This window comes from Aethalodelphis obliquidens, unplaced genomic scaffold, assembly GCF_003676395.1.
Source record: "Aethalodelphis obliquidens isolate GAN/ISIS:26980383/991018 unplaced genomic scaffold, ASM367639v1 scaffold4, whole genome shotgun sequence".
NCBI classification, from domain to species: domain Eukaryota; kingdom Metazoa; phylum Chordata; class Mammalia; order Artiodactyla; family Delphinidae; genus Aethalodelphis; species Aethalodelphis obliquidens.
In genome coordinates, this window is record NW_020837948.1 from 58,071,359 (window position 1) to 58,090,912 (window position 19,554).

Below are 19,554 nucleotides of genomic sequence, written 5' to 3' on the forward strand. Positions count from 1 at the left end.
GGGAGTCTGCCTGCCAATGCAGGGGACACAGTTTCGAGCCCTGGTCTGGAAGGATCCCAGATGCCGCGGAGCGGCTGGCCCCGTGAGCCACAGTTACTGAGCCTGCGCGTCTGGAGCCTGTGCTCTGCAACAAGAGAGGCCGCGATGGTGAGAGGCCTGCGCACCGCGTTGAGGAGTGGCCCCCCGCTTGCCGCAACTGGAGAAAGCCCTCGCACACAAACGAAGAGCCAACACAGCCATAAATAAATAAATAAAATAAAATTTTAAAAAAAGGCAAAATTCCTTTAAAATAAAAAATAATAATAATAATAAGAGAGATTTTCTTCCCCCAAACTTTTGGGATAGTAAAAGACCAGGGAGGAGGACGGTCTCTGGGGAAGGAAGGGACAGAAGGGGAGTTAAGTCCCAATTCAGCTCAGGGCACCAGGGACCTCACAGGCTGGAGTTGGAGCAGACTGCAGAGATCTGAGTCAGTGCTCTGGTTTCACAGGTGAGGAAACCGAGGATGATACAGTGGGTTAGGACACGCCTGCCCACCGCACGTGGCTGCTCCCTCACCTGGGAAGGGGCAGCCAGGAAGGAGGGAGGAGTCCAGACGCTCATCTGTCCTCAGGACTCTGGCAAGGGCCCTCTCCCGAGAGTTTTCCTTCCCACTCCTGACCTCTGGAAGAGGGTAGCCCTTCCCAGAGCAGGTCCTGGCTCAGAGAGCACCCACCCCCATCCTTTTAATTCTTCCACCTCAGCATTTCCATTTCCTGCCAGTGATGGATGCCTTTTATGCAGCATTTGATTCTCCTCCAGTGGTCTGAATTCATGGTGATTTTTAAAAAAAATTCCAGGAGGTCTCTTTTGCCTTTGGGCAAAAAGAAGATACATTTACTGTCTACAATATAGAAACAAAGCTTCCTTTCTTGTGGAGAAGGGCTCCCTGCCAATTACAACATTTCACACTGGGGGAGTAGCTTTTGATTTAAATTGCCACCGGCAATTTACCTCTGGGCTACTGTTTATCTATCAGAAGTCCTGGGCCTGTTAAATGTGAACAGTTTAATAACGCATTGGCTGAATCCCAGTTGTGCATTTGAAAAAGACAAAATATGTGTGTGCAAGTGGGAGTGGGGGTTTACAAAGGCAAAAGGATAAAAACATGAATGTGCATATTCTTCCCAGGAATCTTTAGAGCACCTTGAACTTGATCAAAACTACCCCTAAACACATGCTGAGTTGAAACAAGAAAATAGACTCTCTAGGTTCTGATCTGCCTGGCTTACCTGATTTAAGATGTCAATATCATGCTGTGCACTTAATAAGCTGTTTACCACTGTGATATTGTTGTTGATAACAGCTAAATGAAGAGGGGACTCCTTAGGCTGCAGAAAGAAATGACATTTCAAATTCAAAAGATTCTGGCTTCATCAATCAGATCAAAAAGCGACTCATAAAAAAAAAAAAAAAAAAAAAGCGACTCATTTCATCAGACATTTCCTGATAATCTCCTGAATACTGGTACTGCCCAGCATGGTTGCAGGCCCTTAGTAAGTCTTCAGCAGTCACTTCCACGCCAAGGCTGTACAGAAATCCCGCTCACCAGCAACCCACTTTCCCACTTCATTCATTCTAGAACTTGACACTGAGCACCTATTATGGGCCAGGCTCTTTTCAGGATGTTAGGGGTTCAGTGGTGAACATGGCCCATCCTCAGGAATCTTTCATCTAGTAGGGAAAGCAGATATTGATGTGTTTTTTTTTTTAAGTCACAAAATAAATGTACAGTTACACATTGTGATAAGTGCCTTGAAGGAAAAGTGCACAGCGGTAAGAGAGCACATGTGGGTGTGGGCCAAGGGTCAAACTTTCTGGAAGTCAGAAAAGGCTTCCCTGAAGAATTGACATTTGAGCTCAAATATGAAGCTAAGAAAATATTAAATAGCTTAACTGCAGGACTTCCCAGAGGTTTCAAAGAGCTAAAGTGCAGTGGGAACAGCCACAAGGAAGCAACAGCATTCCCCTTCAGCATTCTCCGAGTTGCTTTGATCTTGGGTTCTTTCTGCCTAGAGCATGTTGTGGGACTAATGCCCCACTCACCCAGGGGCACCGTCAGTGCTCAGCCCTCCCACCTATGTAGAGCCCAGCCATCGCGTATTCACCAGGCCCTTGCAGCCTGCTCCCCTTTCCTCCTCCTTTGTGGCTAAGCCGTCTGTCTTCCAGCCATGCGCTCAGCCACCTCTACTACGGGCTTCTTACCAGCCCTGTCAGGCTCAGTGCCCACCTCCAGGGTCACACACACAACCTCCTGTTGCCTTTGCTCCCACCCAGCTGCCACTGGCCCAGGAGGCTCGAGAGAAAACACATCTCTGGGGGTAGAAAAGGCAGATGCAAGGAGGAAAAAAGGCGAGGAGAACACAGGTAAGGTGTGAGAGAGTGAGGTGAGGGGCATTTAGTGGGGAGGAGAGGGGCAGGGGTACAGGTGTGAGAGAGCAGGGGCAGAAGATGCAGTGAGACTGTGTGGACAACAGTAGTTGAGCTGAGAGGCAAAATGCGTGGAAAGAGGGAAAACAGATGCGGCAAGGTGGGTGGTGAGGACAGGGTGCAGTGCTGCTCAAGCGGAGCAGATGATATTAATCAGCATCATTTATGCACATACAACACACTCTCCTAATGGTGCCTACTACTCACTCACTTCCCCTACAGTTCATACTCTGAAACACCGGGCTAACAGCTTTTCATTCACAACCACCCTAGCAGTTAGGGCTTCTCTTCCCCACTCTATATATGAGGCACAGAGGTGAAATCACTTCCTCGAGGCATCGGAGCTAGGAAGGAGCAGAGACAGAATTTGAACCCAGATCTTCCTGACTCCAGCAGCAGCACCAGGCTCCTTCCCAGGAAACAGGGGTAGACGGATGGAAGAGAGATGTAGTGAGTTAGCAAGGGATTCACCAGCACACAGAGGAGAAGGAAAGCAAGGGCAGGTGGAATGCTACGTCTGCGTATGTCAGACTGTCCAAGGGTGAGCAAGGGAAGTGGGAGACAGATGGGGCAGAGGGGCAGCAGGAGGGGAAAGCTTTCTGTGCAGACCTCTTCTGCTCAGGGAGGACCTTCTTTCTAGGGGCGCTAAGGATGAAAAAAGAGAACGTATCCCTCGTCCCAGGGACGTAAGCAGTGCCCTTCCTGCTGGGACCATTGGCCTTGCTGGGGCCCAATTCCTCCTGAGAAACAGGAAGCATCCTTAGATGGACCAGGCAAGGTCAGAACCAGTTCCCCTAACGCCATTCTCCAAAAACTACCAGTCATGGGTTAAATCATGTCCCTCCTCTCCAGTTAATACAATAAATAGAAATGGCTAAGCAATATTAGAGAAAAGAATATTCTCACAGGAGAAATGAAAGTAGAGTGAAAAACAGGGGAATGTTTCCCCATCTAATTCCAGCGCAGAGGGCCTTTGTTAATTCTACCAAAGCCAATTCGAACTTCAGAAAACCTAAATCAATACAAATGACTGACTTTTAAAAGAAAAACAAGATCGGTCAGTGAAGGGGGAAAAATAATCATTCTCCTTCCTATTAACAGCAGTTTCATTATTTTCCCAGACTGATAAATTTAATACAAGACTGGCATCTCTAGATACATAAAAAAAATTAACTGCAGCAAATGTAAATATTTAAAACACAAAGATTTCATTTTGTTCAGGAACTTCAATGACTTTCTAAAATTCATCCCTTGGATTGTATTTCTTAAGATTAAGACTCCGTCTCCAGAAGAAGCCAGTCGGCCCTCCCAGAAAGAATTCCTCCTTTGTGATCACTCGTCTCCCCGCTCCAGCCCTCCATGCATCTGCAAGGAGCATCTCCCAGCACAGCCAGCCTCACAGAGCTGGGATCAAAGCCCATGTTATCATAATAGACTGACTCACTTCCACCTTCTGGTGCAGATCAACGTTCTCACTGAAAAGAAAGCTGACAAAGGATGCGTGGCTGTTCCGGGTTGCTATCTGCAAAGCACTGATATCGAGCTGCAGGAGACAGGTGGAGAGAGAAGGCACGGAGGGAATCCCATTAGAATCTAGCATGGTTTCTGGTGTTCATTCCATGGTAATCAATTAATACAATAAAATAGTACGCCTAGTTAAAAAAGAAAATTCAACGTGTTTCTGATCATTTGGGGGCGGGGGGGGGGGCTTTTGGTTGCTTCCAGGTATCTCCCATTTAAAAGAGACAAGAATCCTAGACAACACGTGCCTCAGGCAAATATGAGCTAAAATCCTTCCCTTCTCCAGGAAGTACGAAGTGGACTAGGGCCAAGCCTTCTCTCTATACAACCTGCAAACCCCCTCCTTGAGCCAAAAGGGCCGAACTTGGTATTGGCCCCAGAAGTGCATCCACCCTCTCCCGCCCTGACCATTTACTAGCAACTCTCCCCTTTACAGGTACCACCTCAGAACTCAGCATGATTGCTGCCTATGTGCAGGTTCCCTCACAGCCCTTTCACTCAACTTCTTTAGCATCTCTCCTTCACTTAGTGCCCATGCTAGAGGGCAAACTACTTAGGTCAGGGCCTCCTCCAAAAGGCCTTGCAATAAGACAAGGTCAGTGGATAGTTATTGACTGATTACAGTTGGTCCCCCAAATTCATGGGTTCTGCAACTGCAAATTCAACCAACTATGCATCAAAAATATTCCAAAAAAAAAACATTCCAGAAAGTTCCAAAAAGCAAAACTTGAATTCGCTCAAGTGCTGGCAACTATTTACATAACATTTACATTCTATTTACAATTATTTACATAGAATTTACATTGTATTCGGTATTATAAGTAACCTAGAGATATGTAAAGTACATGGGAGGGGACTTCCCTGGTAGCTCAGTGGTTAAGAATCCGCCTGCCAGTGCAGAGGCACGGGTTCGAGCCCTGGTCCGGGAAGATCCCACATGCCGCGGAGCAACTAAGCTCGTGCACCACAACTACTGAGCCTGAGCTCTAGAGCCTGAAAGCCACAACTACTGAGCCCGTGAGCCACAACTACTGAAGCCCGCACACCTAGAGCCCATGCTCCACAACAAGAGAAGCCACCGCAATGAGAGGCCTGCGAACCACAACAAAGAGTAGCGCCCGCTCGCCGCAACTAGAGATAGCCCACGCCCAGCAATGAAGCCAAAAATAATAAGTAAAAAAATTTTAAAAATAAAGTACATGGGAGGCTGTGCATAGCTTACATGCCAATACTATGCATTTTATTTAAGGGACTTGAGAATCCTCGGATTTTGGTATCCCAGGGAGGGGATGTCCTGTAATTGCAGGATTGCTGCAAAGTATTTTCAGGTCCTCAGAGTAAGGAGGCTGTATGCAGGTTAGTATGTTTTCCTAAAATGGCTGCATAAGTATGTCCCATCCAATCTGCTCTTCTGCAATGTGACCCTGCCACTCCCCACCGAGGAGTGGGGTTTATTTCTTCACCCCCTTGAATCTGGATAGACCCTGTCACTGCTTTGGCCAACAGAATATGGCAGAGGTGACAGTGTGCTCGTTCCAGGTGTGACCCTTAACTGGCCTGGCAGCTGCTGCTCCCTACATCATGGAAGCCAGCTGCCATGCTATGAGAAGGCAATGCAGATGCTGCACGTTGGTGCTCTTGTCAAGAGGCCCAGCTGATAGCCAACCTCAACTGCCAGGCATGTGAGTGAGCCACTGTGGACATCCTCCTCAGGTAAGTCTGCAAACGACTGAAGCCCTGGCCAAAACTGACTTCAACCACATACCTGACCCAATGTAAGAATCTCCCAGCTGAGCTCAGTCAACCCTCAGAGCCAGGAAAGATAACAGTGCATTGTTCTAAGTCACTGTGCTCTGGGTTGGTTTGTTATGAAGTAATAGATAAGTGGTATAAATACTCACAGGAATGATACACGCTCTGACCAACTGGAGTCTAGCTTGAGCTGATACTAAATGCCCATATGACCTTGAATAAATGTCCTCTCAAGGATGGGCCTCTATGTCTTCCTCTGTAAAAATGACATAACCACCTATATTATTAGTTTTCTATTGCTGCTAATAACAAATTACCACAAACTTAGTGCCTTAAACAATACAAATGTATTATCTTACAGCTCTGGAGGTCAGAAGTCTGAAATGAGTCTCACTGGGTGAAAATAAAGGCCTTTCTGGAGGCTTTCAGGAGAATCCATTTCTTTACCTTTTTCAGTTTGTAGAAACCACCCACATTCCTTGGCTTGCAGCCCCCTTCCTCCACCTTCGAAGTCAGCAGTGGTGTGCTGAGTCCTTCTCACGTTGCATCCCTCTGACCTCCCTGCCGGCCTCCTCCTTCCTTTTTAAAGGACCCTGGTGATTACATTAGGCTCACCTGGATAATCTCATTGTAAGGTCAGATGATGAGCAACCTTACTTCCATCTGCAAAGCAACCTTAATTCCCCTTTGTCATGTAACCTCACATACTCACAGGTTCCAAGGGTCACAATGTGGACATCTTTGGGGGCCGTTATTCTGCCTACCACACCACCCTACCTCTTTCTCTCAAACCAAAGCAACACTTGGAAAATAAATGAGCTAGTAAATGTGTACAATAATCACAAGTATCATCTTATTCATTCCACAAAAATTTACTGAGCACTTATTACGTGTCAGCCCCCATGTTAGACCGCGGGGGCTATGACTAAACCGACAAGATCTCTGACGTTACGTTCAGTAGGGGTGGACAATCAGTTGATTGGTAGATCAGTAGATTTAGAACCTATTTAGTAGATTCTAGACATTAGTAGAAGAATAACATCAGCTAGTGACAATGAGAATGCTACAATGAGAAGTGAAACAGCATGAATGGATGGTTTCTTTCCAGTGAGTGATCAAGAAAAGCTTCTTGGATAGGGTGACGTTTAGACTGAGACCAGAATGGTAGGAAGTGTCCCCCCAATGGAAAGATCTGATGCAGAAACAGGCTTGTGAAGAGCCCAAAGCCAGTAACCCTATGGTGGGAAGAGCTATAGGAGTCTGTGGCATTTTATCCATGAGGCACAACAGGCCAACAGACTTTTTAAGAGCTAAAGAAATATTTGAAATCTTAAAAAAAAAAGGTTGGGATTCGCTGCTGGCGCAGTGGGTAAGAACCCACCTGCCAATGCAGGGGACACGGGTTCGAGCCCTGGTCTGGGAAGATCCCACATGCCAGGGAGCAACTAAGCCCATGAGCCACTACTACTGAGCCTGCTGCGCTCAAGATTCCGTGAGCCACAACTACTGAGCCCGTGCACCACAACTAATGAAGCCCACGCGCCTAGAGCCCGTGCTCCGCAACAAGAGAAGCCACCGCAGTGAGAAGCCCGTGCACCACAATGAAGAGCAGCCCCGGCTCGCGGCAACTAGAGAAAGCCCGCGCGCAGCAACGAAGACCCAACGCGGCCAAAAATAAATAAATAAAATAAAATTATTATTTTTTAAAAGTCATGCCATTCTTTATTAAAAAAAAAAAAAGTTGGTCCCAAGATACCAAAAGCAAAGCACAAAACTGAAGTGAATATTTAATTGACATGTTCAGACTTCGTTGATTGCTAAATGTAATCTTCATAAGGTATTCATTACACTGTAAACAATTTGTAGGTTAAATTTTTTCACCTCCCTCGAATTCTCAGGTCTGCACAGAGTTCTAAGAAATCAGAGTCAATCATAAATTAAGGTAGTTTATCGTATCCAAATGATTATAAATGCACAAATAAAAAAGCCTTTAAAAAATAATTTACAGCAAAAGAAAAGAGATATTTAATGTGGAATGCGGGGGCATTTAAAGTTATTTGATAAGATGTGAGGTAGGGCCTCCAGAAATATGGAATTCTTAGGGTCTACAGAAAGTCTTCACTTGACCCAGGGTAGCTAGGCAGCCTCTCCACCCAGCCCCAACGGAGGCGGTCTCCATAGGCAGCTAAATCCACAATCTCTCCCCACTACCCTCCTCAGAAATGACTCCACCTTTACCCCCTCCCCTTAGCTGGGTGGGTGCAAAGCAAGCTCCTGGAGAACAAGACTAACTAATGTCAGCGGGTGAAGCATTTCCAAGATCAAACACAGTAATCACCTACAGATGTGAAAGCAAAATGAGCCGCTCACAACCCTGGTGTGTATCCTTGCTTCTGGCTTCCTGCTTCCTGCTGCTTGTTTTCCCCGGGGCCTTTACTGGACTGGGCGGAGACAGGTGTGGACAGCAGCGGGGGGGGGGGGGGGGGGGCTGAGGCTATTGATCCAGGAAGTGTGCTAATGAACTCCAGGGAAAACCCAAGATAATGTAAAAGATGTAAAACTGACTTAGGACAATTTCCAGGCTGTCTGGATGAGGCCAAGGCCATAAGGATATGGACAACGTGGAGCCTACAGTCCTGGCAGGGTGGGGAGAATGCGAGCATGTGAAAGCCATTACAAAGCAAAACCTTCAGAGCGCCAAATAATTAAGTACAGAAGGGAGGGAGGCACAGAGCAGCGAGGCGAGCCAAAAGGAGTGATCCCAGGAGGATCTTGCTAATAAGGGAGGCCTTTCCAGGGAGGCTGCAGACTGGGGGCAGAGGGGCACCTGGGCATGACAGAAAAACAGCACCGCTCTCCATATTCTGAATGTTTCCTGGGCCCCGTGAATTCTTAACTCTGGGCTCATTTATCGCATAAAAAACCTTGCAACGTCAGTGGGAATCACCTCACCCTACATATTCCACTCTCTCTTGCAATCTTGTCTATGTATATATAATTTTATATAGTGAGGGACTTCCCTGGCAGTCCAGTGGTTAGGGCTCGGTGCTTTCACTGCCATGGGCCTCGGTTCCATCCCTGGTCAGGGAGCTAAGATCCCACAAGCTGCTCAGTGCGGCCAAAAAAAATTTAAATAAAAAAAATTTAAAAATAAATGAAGATCAGTGTCAAAGGATCTCAGCACCAAAGTATTTTGTATTTTGTACCTAGAAGAAGGCATCATCCTGTCTTCTTCAGGCTCCAGAATGACCACTTGGCTTTTTACACAATTTTCTTTTTCAGCATCTACTGTGTATAAGCCAGGTACTACTTGTTTCTAGGAAGAAAACAAAGTAGAATAAAAGTGTCTGAGAAGCAACAACTATTGCTACCTTTGCCCTATTTTCAATTATTCTCCAAATAAATTATTCCCCAAATAAATAGGAAGAATGGTATTGTTTTTGAGGAAATATTAATAGAGGAACGTCAGAGTTAAGACATTAATTCTTACCCCAAAGTAAGCAAATTATTAATACAATCGGCCCTCCAAATCCCCCTGCCCCCCACAGTTGGATGGATAACCACGGATAAGGACTGTATTACACCATTTTACATAAGGAACTGGAGCATCCATAGATTTTGGTACCCCAGGCAGGTCTTAGAACCAGTCCCCCACGGACACGAGGGACAATTGTATTAATTCTACAAAAGCCCAGTGAATGGGTCAGTGCAGGACCAGATTACCCAAAGAACATTCTGAGTCCCCCTCCCTGTGTGAGTAAGTAGACATGGAGCACATACTTCACTTGGAATGTTGATATCACTTCCTGATGCCAGTAGCACTTTGCTGCATTCTTCATGACCTCCTTCAACAGCTAAGAAGAATGGTGTTTCGCCATTCTAACAAACGGAAAAAAAGTTAAAATGAATTGCCCCTTGGCATGGAATGAAATTACTTGAGAAACAGCATGCTTTCTCTATCTCTTGTGCATTACTCTTAATAGACAGCATTTATTGAGCATCTATGTGCCAACTTATACTGACAAGACTATATGCTTTGGCACAGTTTAACTGCACAACGACTCTGAGGTCAGGGTTATTATCCCCACTTTACACATAAGGAAACTAAGCCTCAGTTGAAAAGTGGCAAAGCTAGGATGCAAGTCTAGCTCTTTGGCTCCAAAGGCTGCATTCTTAACTACTCTGTTATGCTGCCTCCTTTCTCACCTTCCCTCCATCATTCATACTCTCGATCTTTATTAATCTAACAAACAGTTATTAGACACCTGTTGTTTGTCAGACAGTAGTAGGCACTGGGATTGGGAAGACAACTAGAATACAGACCCTGTCTACAAGAAGGTAACAGCTTGTTAAGAAAGATAATCATGGAAATGAGGAACTAAAATGCAGTATGAAATACAAAAATAGAAGCACATTTGTACCAAGTACAGTTTTAACCTTTAAAACTGATTTAAAATATTGCATGTCATTTAAAAAAAAATGTAATACCTTACCTTCGTAATTAAGGTTCCTGAAACTCATTATGATAAACACTAGTAGGACAAAGTGAGTTTAGTTTAGGCCACAACATAGAAAAGAAGGAACTGGTCTCACACAATAGCTACTTGGATACTTCCCCCTCCTCATGCAGATTCTTTCCTAAAAATATTGGGAAGAAATGCAGAATTCCTTCCCCATGTCCTAACCATTCTCCACCTTGGACATTATTCTGCCTAACAGCTAGGATAAGTTCAGACAATTTTACTTGTAGCTAATTAGGTACAAACAATCATGTTAACAGGGACAAAAGAGCATGGAACCAATGTTCCTGTCCCACCAAGATGGAAAAACTGTATCCCAGCAGCTTCCCCTGAGAGCCTGGGACAGCCATCTGTTAGAGAGGAATTTCTTTTCATAATCTGCCTTCTCCTTTTCCAGGAAAAGAGATGCCAAAAGGCAAACCCCAGTGGAAAAATATTTGCAAAAACTGTGAAGGAAAGAATTCATGTCTTTAATATATCAAGAGCCTAATAAACATTTATATCTTTGACCCAGCTATCCGGCCTCTAAGAATATACCCAAAGGAAATAATGAGGAATACAGACTAAAATTTGTATACAAAGAGGTTCATGACAGCATTACTTTAATAGTAAAGAAAAACTGAACAAAACCTAAATGTCAGGGGCTTCCCTGGTGGCACAGTGGTTGAGAGTCTGCCTGCCAATGCAGGGGACACGGGTTCGAGCCCTGGTCTGGGAAGATCCCACATGCCGCGGAGCAACTGGGCCCGTGAGCCACAACTACTGAGCCTGCGCGTCTGGAGCCTGTGCTCCGCAACAAGAGAGGCCGAGGTAGTGAGAGGCCCACGCACCGTGATGAAGAGTGGCCCCCACTTGCTGCAACTAGAGAAAGCCCTCGCACAGAAACGAAGACCCAACACACCAAAAATAAATAAATAAATTTATTAAAAAAAAAAAAAGATAAAAGAACACCTAAATGTCCAAGAGCTAAAGAACAGTTAAATGAATTTTGGGCAGGCACTAAAAATATACATGCATAGGAACACAAAGAAAACTGGAAGGAAAATACATCAGATATTTACAAGATAATCCTTTCAGTGTAGAGAAGAATATGAAAATTGCTATTTATGTTTATTTTTATCTCAATTTTTAAAATTTATATTTCTGGCATATGTTTTATAATATATTAATTTAATTATAAATGTACATGTGATTAGGTGCATGCTCAAACTTTCTTTACTGGTTATGAGTTTGCTACCCAGTATGTTTGGAGACCACTGCTCTAGAGCCTAGTCCCATGAGCCTAGTCCAACTGGTCCAGCAACAGCCTATGTGAGGAAACAGAGGCAGCCCAAGACTGTATGTACGTTATGGGCTTCATCCAAAAGGCTAATATTATCACTAGATACTTCACTTTGTGCAAATAAAACCCATCACAATCTACAATTACAGTTCGTTGGACTTTATGACTTTTCCTCAATGTGCCCCAACGCGAAAATAACTAAAAGGTAGATGAAATCCAAGTGCACACATTCCAGTGGTAAAGTATTAAAGCAAAACAGGGCAAGCACAACTAAGACTTTAAATTAAATCCTATGACTATAGGACTGGATCTCTATATTGACTTGTGAAGGCCAATCATGGCTAAGATTTATCCTAGGTGAATCATGTTCTTTTTGAGTTTCTCACATTCATAACTCTTATTCAAGAAGACCAAATTCCTAGGATCTTCTTTAAGTTAAACTAGTTCAACCTGATCATCACTACGTCAGATGGTCACACACATAAAAATAAACAAATCAAGGCTCTACTTTTGTCCATGATCCTCAGCTGAAAGCCTGGCTTACATTCTCCTAGGAACTGGAAGAGAGAAAAAGGAGGATAATAACAATATGTACCACTGATACCGATGATAACCAGGATCCCACTTACTGCACCCAGATAACACCAGTGATGACACCGGGTACCACCTGTTGCACACTTACCATGTGCCAGGCACCATTCCTTGAACTAAGTGTGTGACACAGCCTTTCATTTGAAACCTCACTAAGGCCTTATGAGGCTATTTGATAGATGAGGAAGCTAAGGCTGAGAGGGGCCAAGTAACGTGCCCAAAATCATCTAGCTGGGGTGATGGAGCCAGGATCAGACCCAGGCAGTCAGAGCCCTGCTTTTAATCCCAGTCCAGGGATGCATGTGACCAGGCTGATTATGCTTCTCTGGTCCAAGGGGAATACTGACTTTTCCCAGGCATCACACACGTCCACTTTCACAGCCTTCAGTTTTCACTTTATTGCCCACAGTTGCTATTTTTATGACCATACACCACCAACTCTAAGTCACATCCTGTTTCTCATGTTAACATACCTGCGATCGGGATGCACCTCACAATCTCAGTCAACCGGGCAGCAGACATGATATAGCTGTCATGGCTTGTGATTTGCATTAAATCAGAATGGGTGTCAGTGGCTTAGAAGAAAATCTCAGAATCTATAGCAGGGCACCTTTTGAAGAAACACTGCATCACAAACGTCTTTGAAGGCACAAAAGACAATATTTTGTCTGGAAAAGCAAGGACATCAAGACTCTGAGTGAGAAAGTGATTTAGAAGATTTCGACTCAATGTATGAAGTATAGGAATACTTAACCAAGCTCCCTTGCTTATTTCGTCCTTTGTATGTATATGATTTTTAAAAATCTAAGATAAAAGTCTAAAAACTCAATAATATAAAATATTCTAAATGACAAGAGAGTTTTTTGTGTCACAGTTTAATTGGCAGCATTATTTTTTCTTAGTGTTACATGAAATAATGACGTGCCTTACAATCAATGGTGTCTTAAAGTAAATGATTATATTACTTAAAGTAGCTCTCAGGAGAGCTGCCAAGTTAGAATTCGTCAGAATATTAAACTATGAAGTCCAAGAGGACTCCACTCACGTGAGTCTCCAAACAGCCAGCCTCAAAGGCAATTGAGCCAGAGGTTAAAAAGTGACCACCCAGAGCAGATGACTCACAAGGAGTTTACAAGAACCCCAGGCCCGGTTTCCAACTCCCTGCCGCCCTCCACCTGAATATACCCCCTCCCCACTCCGGTGTCTCAGAGTGAACCTCCGAAATCTTACTACTCACCATGCATCACCCCCTCCTCCCCTGTACCCCACAGCTCAGTGATGGGCACCCCACCCTCCTGGAAGTCCAAGCCAGACAGCTAGGGGCCAGAAAGTCTGCCCTCTCCGTACCCCCTGGTCACAAATCCTGTGGTCTCTGTCTCCTCCTACCACCTCGTCCTGCTTGCTGCCAGTGAGAGCCTCGGCGAGAGGCTTTCTGTAGCTCTTGCTTCAGCCACTTCTGCAGTCACCTGACTGGGACTCCCCATCTCCTGCCTCTCCAGGCACCAATACCCCCTTCAAACCACGGTGACAGTTACCCACCTACACCCAGGATGGATCCCATCCCTTGTTTTCTGCTTAAAACCTTCCAAGGTCTCTGCTGCCAATAGGTCAGAATCACCCCTCCTCCTGGTGAGCACAGCCTTTCATGGTCTCTCTGCCTTGGCCCACTTGGCATCCACCTTTCCCAGCCCACCCATCCTCAATTTCTGCCACCCTGAACTTGTCATTCCCAGGACACACCATGCTCTTTCATGCCTTGGTTCCTTTACAAACGGGCTCTTCCCTCTGTCTCAAATACTCTACCCTTGTGCCCTCCTCCAATCTCCTCGTACCACTGTCCATTCAAATGCTCAGACCCACATAACATACCACCTCCTCTGTGAAGCCTGTGATATTTCTGAAACAGATTTTCCTTTGTGCTCCCACAGCACACTGTATATACATCTATTACCGCATTTAGCCCGATATATTATTTTTTGTATGCTCTTCTTGCCCTGTAGGCTTCTAGAATAAGAAAACATACTCTACCTAGCATAGAGCACATATTAAATTTTTTTTTTTTTTTTTTTTGGTGAATAAGTGAATGGTTTAACAAATGAACCTCCATGAGTTACTTTAGCCTGTTAAAGCTGTGGATAGAGTCGTGGCCATGTTTTCCACAGTTTTAAGTGAAATTCATACTTTCAAAGTGTTAAATGAAAATAAATAGCTGCTTGAACGAGAAGGGAAAAAATCCATCCATGTTCCTTGCTCTACCTTTGCTGCTAATTTGCTAGCAAAAGTGGGACAATAAAAGTAATTCTATATAACCTTGAGAAGGCAAACTGGTGAAAGATTTCTGGGAGGTAGTTTTAAAATGTGCAGAACTCTTTGACCCACAATTCCACATCTAGGAATTTCTCCTAAGGAAAGTATCAAAGATATGCACACAGACATGGATGCCCTCCCAGTGTTTCCCTCCCTGGTCAGGTGGGGCTGAGCCTCCCACAGACCTCAGTGGAAGAAAAGAGCAACTGGGTTGACAGTAGAAAATTCCATGTAGTCCACTGATTTCACAGACATTTATGGAGCAAAACTGGCAATCTGGACGGTCCACTGAAAAAGTGGGTTGATTTCACCTGGATATTCGATGATTCTGACTGTAGTAACAACTGAACAACTCTACTGCTCACCAAAATGCCATCACCAAATCTACACCTCAACTGTCACTCCCCTTTCTCTGGTACTCAGCAAAGAAATAAAAGTCCATTTCACCTTGTCCTTTTCTGAAGTATGCAGATTAAGGAAGATAAGTTTTTCTATCATTTCAATGTGGCCCCGCTCTGCTGCCAAAAGAAATGGTTTTCTTCCTTTCTGAAAGTCAATCATAAACTTCAGTGTTCATTATACACTTACTGAGCCGGCAAGGCAACCAACAAAGTGGGCAGCAGCTTGAGGGGAGGGGATGGCGAGGAGGCCAAGGTGGTGATTCTGGTCACAGCATTCTGGGGCCTTCCTAGGGGAGGGTGAAAACAATCCCTCTCACTTCAAACCAGATCCATTTCTGAGTTGTTGCCCCAAACTGTGGGAACTCCGCATCAGCACAGAATCATTTTTATGGGGGTAGAGAAGTACTGTTGGAAACTGTCTTCCCAAGCACCTGGGGAGATGCCACCCCACAATCAGACAATGAGATTCCCTTTCAAATGTAACAATTTTACCAACTTTCTGCATTTATTGAATAGTTCTTTCACTCGACTATTTATTGAGAAGCTGATTTTGTGCCAGACCCCATCTGAGTCACCTGCGTATTGCTCAGTAAGCCTTGCCTTACTGATAAAAATGTTTGAAGCAGAAATTGTCCAGGGTTTAATATTTACGTGACTCATTCAGACATGACGTGTGTCAACTGCTTCTCTTTAGGCTCTCCTTGCTTGCTCATACATTTACCTCTAACGTTCACCAAGAATCAACGGGAAAACTCTTGAGAATAGGTCAATATGAAATGGGATGGAGAAATTAGGAATTATCCAGAGAATATAGCTTAAAAGGGATGTTTAGGTGTAATGTGTTGGGGAGGAAGGTTCAAGTGCAGAATCTTCTGATTATGGCAATTTCTCCAACTTTTCACATTGCAAAGGGAGACTGCATTTTCAACAGCCAAAATGTCATCGAGAACAATGAAATACCCATAAAAAACTCAATTTTCTAACCTGAGATATTTAAAAGCAGGAAAAGAAGTTGGGGTGGCAAAATAGCAGAAGTATTTTCTTCGACTAAAGAAAACATTCACAGATTGGCTTGATATGTTATTAACTAAAAGCTTAGCAAGATGTTTGAAATGTGAAAAGCAAGATACAAGACTCTTTATCAGAAGGTTCCTGAATCTAGACTGTTATCTGATCTCCTGCTAATGCAAGATAATAAAAAGATAATGGAGTCTGTCATACAGAGTGAAGTAAGTCAGAAGGAGAAAGACAAATACCGTATGCTAACACATACATATGGAATTTAAGAAAAAAAATGTCACGAAGAACCTAGGGGTAAGACAGGAATAAAGACACAGACCTACTAGAGAATGGACTTGAGGATACGGGGAGGGGGAAGGGTAAGCTGTGACAAAGTGTGAGAGAGGCGTGGACATATATACACTACCAAACGTAAGGTAGCTAGCTAGTGGGAAGCAGCCGCATAGCACAGGGAGATCAGCTCGGGTGCTTTGTGACCACCTAGAGGGGTGGGATAGGGAGGGTGGGAGGGAGGGAGACACAAGAGGGAAGAGTTATGGGAACATATGTATATGTATAACTGATTCACTTTGTTATAAAGTAGAAACTGACACACCATTGTAAAGCAATTATACTCCAATAAAGATGTAAAAAAAAAAAAGATAATGGTCACTGTTAACTTGAGATAGCAGCTCATGATTCTCGACAACTTAAAGAGAAAGGAAGGAAAAGTGCTAAAATAATCAATGGCCAAAAAAAAAAGTGTGTATAGATCAGCCCTCCAGGGCTCTGCACTCATGCATGTAGGGAGGCCGGAGAAACAAACTGGCACCAAAAATTCACCTCATTTACATTCTTGAGCCAGATACGTGGTCAATTAGACCTACATCCCCAGCCCTTCAGAGTTTGAAATCCTGACTCATCATCGATGGTTCTCATCGAATCACTAAGGAAGGGCAAAGGGAAGAGACAGAAAGTGCTTGGGGCCTCCGTTTGCTGCTTGTGAGATTAGACCCCTAACTGAAGATCAAGATCTAGTCTTGAGCCATGAACAGCTCTTGGGAAATGACAGAGACAAAATTACTGTGTCTGGCTTATGACAAATATCTGCTAATACTGACAACAGATAAAGGTCCATATAAACAAATCACAAAAAGGAGGATGGGAAACACTGATGATATACTAGATGAAAACATTTAGTCACACATCCGTATAAATCAGTCACTTGTTTACTGAACAATTATTAAGCACCTATGTATATGTCAGATACTGTGCTAAGCAAGAGTGGCCAAGATAAAAAATACGGCACCCCGATGTTAAGAAGCTCAGAGTCTGTTAGGGAAGACGAACACACATACGAGTGATCATAATGAAATGCAGGACCTGAGCTGGCGATCTGTGGGAGTACAGAACTCAGTGTGAGTGTGTGTTTGTGGCTGGGGAGCAGGTGACAAGAAATGGGGGGAGACAGCCTTTAAAGGTTGCTAATGCCCTGGAACGGCAGGAAGGAGCACTGGTGACCTGTTTCCTGTCCCCATCTTTTCCACTGGAGAACAGCCCCTGTGCCCCACCTTTGTGGAGCTGTTCATTATAGCTCCTGCCTCTTCCACCATCTACCCCTTGGTCAGAGTGTTTGGTTCAGGATGGTCACGTGCCAAGCCACAGGCCAATCAGAGTCACCTGTGAGCTTTCATATATAAAACCTGAGGCTGCTAGTAGCCATCTTTCCCACCATGTGGAGAGTAAACCTATCAATAATGCCAACAGAGACAGCCAAGAGTTGGGAGGAAAAAAAAGAGCTGGACCCAGCCATGCCTGAAGCCAGCCAGATACACCCTCAAACTCTTTAGTTAGGCGTTAATAAACTACCTTTAATGTTTATTCTAGATTAAACTGGATTTTTGTCACTCATAACAAAAAGAACTCTAACTAATACCTATTTAGCCGTCTGGGGACACACACTACCGGAAGTATCAGGAGTCTGTTCAACTTTAAAATGGCCTTACTCTTTTATCCTTGGTTGCTACAAAGTCTTGCATTTCTGCATGCCTATACAGAGTGACAAAGGACCCACCCACAAAGAAAGCCTAGTCTGGTAAGAAATGGGAGGTTATCAAAAACAAAACATTTTTCCTCACCAAGAAAACAGCTATTACTTTAAACTTTGTATGCCCTTTAAAAAATGTTATCATCAAGAAAAAAAGTGAAAGCCAAATTACACAAAATAAGAACATTTAAAGTAGTCTCTATCTTATAAACATATCAAAAGGTAGCATGAAGAAAGATGAGGTGACAGTAAAATGAGATACAAATCTTTTCTCCCATCTCTAGTATAAGTTATTAGGCAAAATAACAAGAATTTTAAAAATGTGGGTTTTTTTAAAAAATATAGTTTCTTATGTCTTATTTCATTTTTTAACCACCCAACCCTTTTAAATTACACTCAAGTGGGCCTCTACCAGTGCAGCCTCGGAGAACTGAGACTGCCCTCACTTGGAAGGCAGGGAGATTTTCCAGCCTGAAGGACTATGGAGCTTGGTGTCAGGGCCTCAAGCTTCAAGCCCCACACAAACCACAACAACTTCCCAGCTCAGGAAGGTATCCTGAATCCCTTTCTTCATTAGCAAAAATAAGGAGGGTCCAGAATTCCTGTTCCTTTTTCCTTTATTAACTTAATGTGCATTTAACCTAATACGTCTTAATTCAATGCATTTAAATTGTTTGCACGTGAATAAGCCTGAGGAGTTGCAATTATTCATTAGAAATTATTTTTCATTTTTAAGTTTACTGCCAGGGTTATTTGACAAGGTACCAAGTTCAGTAAATGTTTCACAAACAGCCATTAAATGTGCACCTTAAGTCCAACCTGGCCATCCCTTCCCACAGGGATCCCAGAGAGGGTGCCCTGGAGAGCCTCTGAGGAGAGGAGGCCGGTGGAATCCAGCATGAAGCCCCCTGGTGCCTCCTGGGCATGTCTACACACCCAAGACATTTCCCTTCATCCTGCGATCAGAAGTCCACAGCAGAACCCTAGTTGAAGGGGAAAACCAGCAGGGCCTTGAATAACTTGAGATTTGAGAGAGGACGAGAACATTGCCGTGAGTAAAAAGTGCTGAAAGAGCGGTGTGTTGCATATGAAGGCATGGAACTGGTGTGAAGGGGAGCTGCTGGGTCCGTTCTCCCCAGATGGGAGTCAATAGGTTGGATGAAATCCAAGGCTGTTAGATGTGGGCCTCAGGTCCACATAGGAAACTGTCTTCTCAAATCCCTTCATGACTATTATCCCCAGTCCTCCAAAAAAAAGGATGCTTCTTTGCATTTGGACCTCTAGAGACTTCATATATAGATTCCTTTAAACCAGTGGAAGTTCCCCGATGTATGCAGCTGAAACCAACCTAACGTCGTACCACCAAACTTTATAAACATTCAACAGATACATGAGAGGCCTCTGAGGCCATTCCCTTCTGTGTCCCTTCCTCTCCAAACATTTTAGTCTGAGTATTTATTTTTGATCACTAGGTGGGAGTTTACATGTAGATTCTAAATATCTAGACTGCTTCACCTATGACTTCTCCTGGCTGCTCTAATCTCTCTCCCCTGGAGAGGCCACATGATTTCTAGAGCTACGGAGTTGGGAGAAACTTCAGTATACTCCAGTGTCCTCCATCTCTCCCATCTCACCCAATCTCTTCCAGGCCTAGTTAAATCCATT

At 44.1% G+C, this 19,554-nt stretch overlaps 1 protein-coding gene across 1 annotated transcript in view; it reads right to left on the bottom strand.

Annotated features, from left to right (window-relative positions):
* ANKDD1B (ankyrin repeat and death domain containing 1B) overlaps nucleotides 1–19,554 on the bottom strand; it is a 58,031-nt gene that overhangs the window by 15,418 nt on the left and 23,059 nt on the right. The window contains 4 exon segments of the mRNA XM_027101261.1: nucleotides 1,272–1,370; nucleotides 3,914–4,074; nucleotides 12,609–12,710; nucleotides 14,862–14,988. Coding sequence (XP_026957062.1) covers nucleotides 1,272–1,370; nucleotides 3,914–4,074; nucleotides 12,609–12,710; nucleotides 14,862–14,988 — 489 coding nt within the window.